This window comes from Haliaeetus leucocephalus, unplaced genomic scaffold, assembly GCF_000737465.1.
Source record: "Haliaeetus leucocephalus isolate CR32 unplaced genomic scaffold, Haliaeetus_leucocephalus-4.0 Scaffold473, whole genome shotgun sequence".
Classification (NCBI taxonomy): Eukaryota; Metazoa; Chordata; class Aves; order Accipitriformes; family Accipitridae; genus Haliaeetus; species Haliaeetus leucocephalus.
The window spans coordinates 6,371,153-6,382,029 of NW_010972909.1; the positions used below are offsets into that span (position 1 = coordinate 6,371,153).

Below are 10,877 nucleotides of genomic sequence, written 5' to 3' on the forward strand. Positions count from 1 at the left end.
CGGCGGAGTGGGGAAAGCCGGCGAGATGTGGCGGCCTCGGAAGGAGAAGAGGGGCTGGGAAGGGGGGTGTGGGGGGGAGAACGGGGGCGCACAGACCGAAACGGGACCCGGAGGCCTAAGGCAGCGGCAAGAATCCGTCCCTGGTGCTGGGCCCTCCTGGGGGAATGGGAGGAGCGGGCTCCCTTCGGAGGATAATAAACTCTGGAATGAGGGTGTGGGCTGCTGCTCCTCGCTCCCCCCCTCATTCCAGATGCATGATGACACCACGTCCCACCATCTCGCTGGCTTCTCCTTTTTCTTTCTTTCTTCTTTTTTTTTTTCTCCCCACAAATTCGTATTTTGAAGACAACCAAAAGTAGAACGTGTTCTGGGTGTGGCCGCATGTGATTTATCCAATAGCCAAAGTGGGGGGGACCACTGAAGGGGAGAGAGAGAGCGACTGCTGCTGCGGGGAGAGGAGACCGAGGGCTGCAGTAAGTGATGGGGACCCTACCTATCCTCTCAGTGCTCCTCAAGATCATTTAAAAGCAGAAGAGAGTGGAGGAAGAGAACAAGGGGAAACTTTTCTTTGCATGTTGGGGGGGTGTGTGTGGAGGGGGGGCTTGGCCACCTGGGTGAGAAAAGAGATGGAGACTGGAAAAAGGAGGTGGAAAGAGAAAGCAAGCAGATGGAACTGTACATTCAGTCCAAAATGTTTCAGAAACACCTGGAAAACTGGCCAGATGAGGAGGGAGACAGGTGAGAGAGAGGCTGGGAAGACCAAATGGTCTTGAGAGGGAAATGGAGGCAGCAAGCAAAGAGTTCCTGGGCTATCGGGGGGGTATCCCTGTTGCTGCCTTAGCTTTCCTCTGACTCCTCTCTCCTCCACTCCACAGGGATGAAGACCTCTGGAGCCTGTATACTGTTGTGTCTCTTAGCACTCTCCTTGTCCCCAGCTGGTGAGTCCTTACGCCGGGGGGAGGATTTCTTCTCCATCCCGGCCCCGCAGAGTTTCCTATGCAGGCTAATGTGCAGTAACCTAAGGAGAAAGACAGAGAAACACAGATGGACGGTGAAGGGGGAAGGACCAAACACGGCAAGGTGGATATATGGTTGTAAGGAAAAATTTAGGAACTGGGGACTGGCTCCCATATATGTCTACTCTCCAGTAAGTACTGGGAGTCGCAAGAGACAGAGGTCCACAGCCTCCGCTGCAGGGATGTTTGGGTAAGCAAAACAGCCAGGTCCAGAGCTGAGGAAGAGGGTTAGCTGTGTTTTGTGCTTACTATAGACAGCTGTACCACCTGTGTTGGGATGATCTGCAGAGCGTTTCCCAGTGCTCCACAAAACTTGTTCTGTCATAGTTTGCTGTCACTAGCGGTTCCTGCTGGAATGGCCCCATTCCAGGCCACTCGGCTGTGGGGAGGTTTTGTAGTTTTTTGTATAGTTGTGCTGAGAAACCTAACCTCCGTAGTTCAAACCGCTCTCTGCTTTTGTTGTTGTTGGTGTTATGTTTTGTTGCTCCATGTCTTTGTTTGCTTGGAGTTACTCTGGCAAAAATTCAGGTGGGATCGAATTTGTTAAAAAAGGAACATCACAAAAAAATTAAACAAGAGGGCAGCATCAGACTTTGTAGTCAGAAGACTTAGGACAGACAGCAAAAGAAGATTAATTCCAGTGAATAGAAAAAGCTTTGCCCAGGAAAGACCGTATGTAGGAGACAGATGACTTTACCTATCCTATTCAAGTCAGGTTATTCCAATCTACTCTCCTCAGTCCTACCCTCATGCTGAAGCCTGATTCTGCTCCCAATAGCACTTTTTCCTGTAAAGGTGCACAGTGGAGGATGTCATGTTTGTAAGTGTGAAGCAGGGAGGTGAGGCATTCAAGAGATGAGCTTATAGGTGGCCTACAAAGTTAGAGACAGAAAAAAAAGGCAGTGGTTTTTATGATGCATGAAGAAGGCCTGAAAAGAATATTTCTGACTTTTGTGTATTTTGTTTTAGCATTCCTGGGGTTTTTTTTGTTTTAACTTGGAAAACAACAGGAATCACTAGCTGGTCTCATTGTCTCTTTTGGTTTTTGGTGAGATACAGATTTGGTGAATTAGGGTTGCAGTTTTCTCAGACTTCAAGGATGAATTTATTGCAACTTGGACAATAAAGTCCAATCACTTATAAAACATATGAGTCAGGTACCATAGCAGATAGAAATTGAAATGGTTGAAAATCTGATAAGGAAGTCACCTCTTTTGTCTCCTCTTCTCATATACAGAGGTTTCACTTTACTTGTGCCCTGTTGTTTTAGATTTGGACCAGTTTTCTAGTTATCTCCTAGGGAGGAGGGGAAAAAAAAAAAAAGCTAGAAAGCTAGTAAGAGCTGACTTTTCAATGTTATAAAAAAGAAGGGGAGCCTCCCCCCTTTTTCCCTATGACTCCTGTTTCAAATCTGGCACCACTGGCCCCTGCAATGGTATCCGAATTTGTGTCCTTCCTTTTGTATCAGAAGCAAGTGAGAAAGTGTTCAATATAATTTTTTTCCTCTACTTGTTATGGTTAAGAGATTAGCCAGAACAGGGAAAGTTTTGGGCTGTACTACGTTGTGCACTGAAGTTATTAAACATGTCTGGGTCAGTCGCCAGCAGCTGAGCCCTTGTGGGCAGCTGGGTGGGGAAGGGAATAGCAGGGTCCAGCGACTCCTGTAATGCTGCAGAGCAGGATTATATAGGGGTCCCAAGAGTCCCTCTGCAGTCTGCAAGTAACTGCTCTTGGAATGAGGAAGAACTAAGACAAAAGCTCCAGACCTGACTGATAGTTTTTACCCATGCCGTGCTCCCATTAACAGAAAGCTAAAGGCTGAGTTCATCAGACATAGCAGGGTGTACTGGTTTTTGGGCTGGTCCTGCACACATCCCTGCAGTGCCCCAGATCACTGAGTTTTTCCTGCCAACTCCTTCCTTCATCCCACCCCAGTTATGCAGACATTTCCCTCCTCTGTGGCTAGCAGGAAATATTTTCCTATTCCTGGCTGCTGTAGGAAGCAGCTCTCTCACCCTTTATATTTGGACAAATGAACAGTCTAGCTCAGTTTCAATTTATCCTCTTCCACCCAGCATGCACAGCCAAGCCTTCACCGTTCTCCTTCTCCAGTGTGCCCAGGGGCTAAGAGGGGAAAGATCTTCTGCTCTGTGCTCCATACCCAGGAGGGATGATGGACCAGATAAATATTTGCCTAAGGAGCTACAAGACCTGCAATCCGTTTCTTACTGTGCCAATGACTCAATCTGTGACCCCAAGCAAATAATTTCTGTGACTCAGCTTCCTCTTTTATAAAATGGAGATAGGGATTTTGACCAGCCTCCAGAGCACAGAGGCAACGGTGCAATTTGGCTTCAAAATGCATCAAATGGCATTTCAGGAATGCAAAGCCTGGTAGCAGATCCGGAGGTATTTACTATCTTGTCCCTGTACCTAGCCTTGGACCCTGGTGGAAGCAGCAGGGATAGGATGAGGATCCACTGTATCCACAAGTCTTTAAAGAACAAATCCAGCCAGCAGCAGAGGCAGAGGAGAGCATTTCTCCTTTCAGCAGAGGGCAGTGGTGTCTCCTGGACAGAGAAGCATCTCAAAAATTTCACAAAGCCTGCAGACTATAGAAATCCATCTCTCTGTCCTTTCTTCACTCCTCTCTCTTCTTCTCTTGCAGACTGGTTTCCATGGGTGGTCAATGGGCAAGAACTGGAAAGTGCAACTGGTAAGTATTACAGGCATGTTAGGTGCTAAAGGCTGCTCATGTGACCCAGTTGACCTGTGTAGTTACAGCCTGTTTAATTGCAAATGCTATTCTTTGTTTCCTTGTCTGTGACATTGTGAGCTTGCCTTTCAGTGAAGATTAAACAAGCCCTCCAAGACAACCTGCTAAGTGTTGTGTGTTCTTTACGAATAATTCACTAGTGTTGGGGTCCTGAACACTTAGCTGAAGCAAGTGAAGTTATGTTCACAGTCAAGGGTTGCGGGCAATCCAGGAGAGCTGATAACCCTTCAGTCTTGAGATGCTCGGGAACTCTACCACTGCTCAGGAAAATCCCAAGAGAAAGGGTGCCCAAGTGGCATGGTGCTTTAGCAGTGAGGCCACTGAGAAAGGCTATTGACTGGTCCTCATACTGTCTGTGTTGTTGGGGGTGAATTGCTTTATCCTTCTGGACCTTTTTCCATTTCTGTGACACAGTAAGATAAAATGAAAGTATGTTTGCATCATGCTTCAGCACCCAGAAGAACCACAAGGGCCTGCCTTTTCTTCAAACTGAAGCCCCTGGCTAAGCCATCAGAGATCTCCCAGCTATGATCCTGTCATGTGTAATACCTTGGACTTCCCAGAAAACTATTCAGAAGCCAGTCCAAAATGTGTCCACCAAGCTTCCCTTTCCTTCACACTTTGTCCCTCCACCACACCTACCCCAGCTTTGCCATCAGTTGCCTTTCAAAGAAACTCACTTGCTGATGAATTTCTGCAGTCAAGGCTAGGTCCTGGAGTTGCCTCCCTCCTCCGCAGTGGGTGCCTCAGCTGTCTGTCCTGCTGCAGGAGCCATCAGCGCCTTCGTTTCAGATGTCTTTCTTTCCCATTGAGATGCCCACAGCGGCCATATCTGAGAAGTCAGAATATGAATCCAGAGTTCAGTAAGGGTTGATGCAACATGTGCACTAAGAAATCCAGTCCCAGGCCAGTCACTGAAAAGGTGGTTGGATACGGGTGGGATGGGGGTACTGTGTTTATGTATTTACTGGATTGGATCCCACTGTCTCAGGAGCCTACCGTGGCAGCCAAGGTAATTCAAGCTAGCTATGGCTAGCTATGTCAGGGACCACAAAGTAAAGACAAGCTCTCTCAAGGACATTCTCTCTTTTCCAGGTGACGTTAGTACCGAGTCTCTTGTCAGCACCTCTGGTAAGCGCCTATCTCTTGGCAACTTCAGGCTTCTTTTCCCCTTTTCACATTTATTCCTGCCTACATAGACCCAGAAATTACCCATTATGCTCAGAAACTCCTCTTCCCCATTTTTGACATCTAGCAGTGTTCTTCCAGTGTTTATGGCTGGCTGGGAGTCCTTTCTGTGGTCCATGCAGGGAGATGAATTTAGGGTGACTTAATGGCCTGTTCTCCAAGGAAATGCCAATCTCACCCAGTGTACCAGGGCTCTTGGAAGCTGCTTGCACTGCAGAAAGCCACGAAATCCAAAGCTCACGTAGCCTGGGCTTCCAGAGAACGTTGCAGGAAAGAAGAGACTAAATGACAAGGGAGAGAAATTGGTCAGGTTCACCGGTTAACTGGGCAGCAATGGGACACAGGTTGTGTACGTGTCTGCTGACAGCTAGCAGCCATGCTTGAGTGCTCAGGAGGCAGAGGTGGCAAAAAAACCACAAGATAGTAATAAAGCAAACTCTGAGCAGTGGTGGGATGGGGAGGTGGAAATACTGTTCTTTTAGTACTGTCTTCCCGGCCATGCCTGTGGCTGTGTCACTGGGAGACAGTGAAATGTATGTGAAAGATAGGGTAGATGGCGGAGGCTTGGAAGATGAGCACTTGGAGCGTGCAGTGTGCCTCCTTACAGAACCAAGCCTTGCTGTGGAGATAGCCCCAGGGGAAGGACACAGACCTGATGTGAGTGTTGGCATTTACAAGACAGACTAATCCTGCTGGGCTCACAACGGGCAATAGAGGAGAGGGCCAGGGGCTCAAGAAGGAGCCTCCCCACTTTTTCTGTAAGAGTACTGTTTCAAATCCGGCACCACTGGCCTCAGCGATGGTTTCTCTCTCTGCTGGGTCAATCTCTCAAACACATACCCCTGAGGTGGGGGGACCAGGCAGGACAGGGAGAGGGAGGACACATCTGGTTGATGATATGGTTCAAGAGACAAAGGAGAGACAGCAGCACTTGGCTGTTGCTGGGAAGTGTGCTGTGTGTGTAGGAGAGCTCATCCAAGAGTGGTGTCCTGTTCTCCAGGACAGCAGTTCCATGGTCTCTCCTCTGCCCTGTGACTCTGCTCATCAGCTGCCTAGAGTGTTGTGGGTCAAGCTGACCAGCTATCACGGGACAGCACTGGAGGAGAAAAGTGGAAGCACAATACTGTATACATGATGTGCATGATCTTCCTGGTGTGTATGGGAGGTGAAAGCAACCTGTGTCAGTCTCATGTTCAGTGTGTGAGACCTGACAGTCTGTAGGAGGGTAGACAAGGCTTGGTGTCCAGACCAAACTGGCAGTGACTAACCTACATCTAAGCCTGAAAAGACCGAACGTGAAGCCTTTACAGCAGACTTTGGCTTCAAAGCGCTTATTGTTGCGGGATTGAGAAGAAATTCTTCACAAAGGACATGCCATGGGACCCATCTCTGCCCTACAGCATCCCATCATCTGTAGGACACCCAGCATATTCACAAGGAAAGCCTGCAGTTACTCTGACAAATCAGATAACATCACTGTCAGTGTTCTCTATGACCCAGATGTGGGATGGCAACTGGTCAGGAGTGGTGAGCCATCGGCAGAACTGTGGGAGGGGGAAAGAGACTAAAAGCTCAAATTAAGATCTTTCAGAACATCTTCTCTTTTTCCAGCTGCAGCTGTCACACCACCTGTGCTCCTTAGTCCTGGTGAGTTTATTCTCAGTTCACAGCCAAATGTTGTGGCCCCCCCGCTTCCCTCTCCTTGCCCATTCCCTTGCACACCCAGAATCCTGCCTTCCCTGACTGCCCCTAACCGCAGCCCTGATGCCCAAAAACTCCTCTCTATGCCCATCTGTTTTGTCTGTGCGTCTGGCTGACACTATGGCATGTGAACAAGAGAAGTACAAGTCCTCTATAACTGTTGATGAAAACTTGCGCCTGGCAGTCAGTCCTCTGAGTTCCTTTCCAGTTTCTCCCTGGGTAAATAATACAATGTACTGGTTTACTGTGGTACAGGCAGGTTGCTGTATCAGAGGGAACAACAAAACAACCTCCTTTTGACCCCTTGCCATGGACATTAAAGAACCAGCGGTCTGGGGATGCTGTTTCTTAAAGGTGTCACTATGCCTTAGTAAGAGGCAGTCATAGGCTCCTTCGCTTCTTGCCTAGGTGGATGGCAATAACAGCAACTAAATACATTTACCCAACCTTTCAAATTATGTATCAAGATGCCCTTACAGTGTAATTTTGAACAGTAGTGGCAATGCTTTATGGTAAAGCTTAGACAGATTTTTTAGCACTGTTGGCTAGGTAGCTGGCACTAGATTCATATTGGATTTGTACCTTCTTTTCTGGTTTCATGTCAGTAACAATGAAATCTTTTTTCCACATTAGAAGTTACAATGGAGGGCTCTTGAAAGTGCTTTCCAGTTATTTGTTTTGAGTAAGCTGATGTCTAGGAAGGAACCATGGTAAATCACACTAACTTTGCTACCCTCTGTCTTCCAGTTCAGTCTGACAGTGAAACTACGACAGCTTCATCAGGTACGTTTAAGTTTGCTGCCTGCACCCCCTCCCAGACCCACTTTGACCCACGCTGTTACCTCTCCAGGCAGGTGCTCGCTGAGCACTGAGCTTTGTCTCCTGGGAAATTACCTTCACCCTGTTCCTTGAGTTAGAAGTACCAGAGAACGATGGTAGTGGAAGCAGAAGTCTTCCCCTGCGTGGCATGCCGAGGAGGGGAGGAACTGGCAGATCACCAGACCAGATACACTGGGTCAATATTCTGTCATTGTCAGTGGCTGAGACCTTGCATTTCAGAAGGAAATACAAGAAAACCCATCACAGTTAGCTACAGGGTTGATTGTCCAGAAAAGAAAGGAACTAGATTTGTGTACTGAGTTCTGAGATTGCAGATCTTTTAGAAACATGTCTTAAACATGCGACTACAATTTACATTTTGTTTATTTGTGTCTGTCCGCTTTACAGCATGTGCCTTCTGTATTGAGGATTCCCAGTGGGCTTATTTTGCATTTCACTCAACTTTCCCTTACTTTTGTCTTATGAGGCAAGGGGATCAGAAATGTCTACCTTATTTCCCTCTTCTCTAAACCATCCCCATCTCTCACAAGAGAGTGCAAAATAGTGGCTAGGGGCCTTCCCTAGAAGCCTGGAGGACAGTACCTAGTGATGAAGTCATAAGTGTGCCAGAATGAGTGCCTCTGCCAGTGATGCTGGATTGCACCTCTCTCTGTGTGTGTTCCCAGATTGTCGTGAAGAAAAGTTCCCTTGCACACGCCTGTACTCTGTTCACAAACCAGTAAAGCAGTGTATCAGCTACCTCTGTGTTACAAGGTAAGAAACCAGCAGTCTCTAAGAAAAGCCCTAAAAACTCTCCAGAAATGGCATGTCCAGTTCAGCAATTGTTTCCTTTGAAGACTAGAGGTTCCCTCAGGGAACCAGTTGGTGAGATGCATCCTATCCTCAGAGTGTCCTTTTAGGGTGATTAATTAAAACAGCGCAATAACTATTATTTGTGCAGCACTAAGGAGCTGTAATGTGCTCTATATCGTAATCCATATTTGAGGTATTTGGCCATTTCGTGAAGTCTTGACAAAGATTACTTTCCTATTGACAACAGCCTTGTTCTAGACTAACTAATCCTAAAAATTTAGGATTTGCCTCCTCATCAGTGACTATACATGTTTATTGCCTGTATCCTTTTTTATTTCTTTGGGTCCCTGTGCCTTTCACTACTGTCCTTGGCGTGTTCCTGGTGATCCTTCAGTGTGCGTCGCATGTACATAATAAACAAGGAGGTGTGCTCTCGCATTGTCTGCAAGGAGAACGAGGTCATGCAAGGTGAGTGATAGCACAAGCTAACCTAGAATAGCTGTAGCCATCTGATAGAGTCTCCAAGCTACCTAATTACCCAACCCATATGTAGTATTTTCCCTGGACTTGGTTTGGGGGAGCTGTAATGCAATGCAGCCTTGCATCCAGAATGCATGCCATGAAAAACACTGGGAAGTAGATATCGTACTACCATGTATGAGAGCTCTGCCTTCCTCAGTCTTGATCATGCTCTGCTAGCCCCAGAAACACCCTTACTCAAAGTTGCATTCCTTTGAGGTTAAAGAGTAATGCTCAGTATTTCTATTCACAAATAGAAAAAGGATCCAGTCTAGATTTCTATGCAGTCTTTGTTGCAGCAAAATACGAGTGATTTTAATATGTATTGTACATGAATAAAGCCAGAAGGAAATGAATAAAAGCCTAAGGACTTGTTCACTTGCTTCACATAGAAGAGGATTCAGCAGTTCCAACAGTTTCTGTAGATGAAGTGAAGGATGTACTTCTAACTATTTTGGTGGTGAAGAATTTGAAGGAAACTTTGATTATCTGTCAACCTGTGTGTGTCTGCTATGTCTTCAGATGAGATCTGTCGCCAGCTGGCTGGCCTTCCTTCTCGACGTCTCCGCCGATCTGGGCAACCCCTGCATCTCCCTTGCAGACAACTCCTGGAGCAGCAGCAGCGCAGAAGGCCTGATGCTCTGTGAGCTGCCAACAGTAGGAGAGAAAAAGGAAGGGAGAGAAGAGAAATCATCATTCACTACCTACAACCCAAGACAAGTCCTTCTTGTTTGTGATTTCCCTGCCATTTCCTTGCTTCTCTGCCTTCCCCCACATCCTCTTCTTCAGGTGCTGCAGTACACAGAGTCCCCTCTCTGCTAGTCTGTTCATGGTGGCTGTTGTCATCTTCTAAATCTGTTGCTGAGGATGTGGGATGCTGTCCCCTCTTTTCTCTCAAACTCTGTTTGGCAGGCCATGAACTGCTTATTTCCCAGAGGTCCTTATAAATGTGCTGCATCTTCTTTTGCTTTGCCCCTGCAGAGAGACAGACGTGGGGACAGGATGTAGTCCTCTCCAACGGTACAGATGCCCTAAGCTGTGCCTCACGTGGAGGAGTGCAAACCTAGGACTGGTTTCTTACATGGCATCAGTGTGAGTTCAGATATGGTTAGTCAGCCTGAGCCTCTCTGGTCCTCCTGAGCCACTGAGTTTGCTGTGTGGTAGCACAGCCTCCTCCTGTGTCTGCTGGCCTCAGAGAAGTGACAGAACTGGGAGATGAGCTCTCCTCAACCCAAGGCAAACCTCATTGTCCCTGTATGGCAGCAGATCATTTATAACTACCTCTGGGAAGTTCTTTGTCTCAAGTCCATTGCCTCCCTCACACACAACTGCTACCAAAAGGAAGTATTCTGGATTTAGTATGGCATTATCTTTTTTTCAAGAAGATTATGTTGGATTAGAGTGCTGCCTCTTCCTCTCCCTCCTCTCCTCTTCCCCATTCTGTCCCTCCCTTTCCGTTGAAGAAATCTCTTGATGCCCATTCCAGGCAAGTTCCAGGGAGCAGTAAGTAGGGCTGCCTCTGCTCCTAAGCCCAAGAAAGCCCATGAAGAACCTCTGTGTCCTTGCAGTACTGGGAACTTGCAATGAATTAGCTTGTCCTGGTGACTTGTCTTGGTCTGGCTACCTCCACACTCCAGTTGCTGAGCCTGCTTTCAATAGCTCCACTTGAGTTCCTACCTCCTGACCTGGGAGCTCCAGCACAAAGCAGAAAGGAGTCACAAATTGGAATGGGATGTGGGAGAAGAATTGTTCTCTGGGATCCCTGGGTTTTCCTGCAGGTTCTCTGGCTGTGCTGACCTGCACAGAGCCAGGTGCTGGTGGGGAGGTAAACGTATCTGCAGGTATAAGCACTTATAGAGGCAGGCCAACCTGGGGAAAAGAATTCACTCTGGTAGCATGGGATGTCTGCGGTCTGCTTGAGAACTTTGTTTTCCAGATATATAGAGAACATTTCCAGGTATATGGGCAGTTTTCACTATGAGATGGGGTAGTGTAAGTGGGGAAGAGCTGTCTGAAGTGTATTAATCACTCTATGTGACTCTCAG

The 10,877-nt window shown here is 47.3% G+C and overlaps 1 protein-coding gene across 1 annotated transcript; it reads left to right on the plus strand.

The window, feature by feature from the left end:
- Positions 1-877: 877 nt before the first annotated feature.
- MFAP5 (microfibrillar associated protein 5) lies at positions 878-9,680 on the plus strand. Its single transcript, XM_010575378.1, has 8 exons — positions 878-938; positions 3,685-3,732; positions 4,888-4,923; positions 6,592-6,627; positions 7,429-7,464; positions 8,187-8,274; positions 8,708-8,781; positions 9,355-9,680. Exons 1-8 carry the CDS (start codon positions 878-880, stop codon positions 9,477-9,479), a joined length of 504 nt encoding a protein of 167 aa, XP_010573680.1. The 3' UTR covers positions 9,480-9,680.
- The last annotated feature ends 1,197 nt before the right edge of the window (positions 9,681-10,877 follow it).

What these genes read in the sequence shown, in the direction of transcription:
- MFAP5 (XM_010575378.1), top strand. Translation starts at nt 878, where the DNA reads ATGAAGACCTCTGGAGCCTGTATACTGTTGTGTCTCTTAGCACTCTCC. An exon ending in ACCTGTGCTCCTTAGTCCTG is followed by an intron (nt 6,628 to 7,428) that starts GTGAGTTTATTC and finishes TCTGTCTTCCAG; the next exon opens with TTCAGTCTGACAGTGAAACT. An exon ending in GGAGAACGAGGTCATGCAAG is followed by an intron (nt 8,782 to 9,354) that starts GTGAGTGATAGC and finishes CTATGTCTTCAG; the next exon opens with ATGAGATCTGTCGCCAGCTG.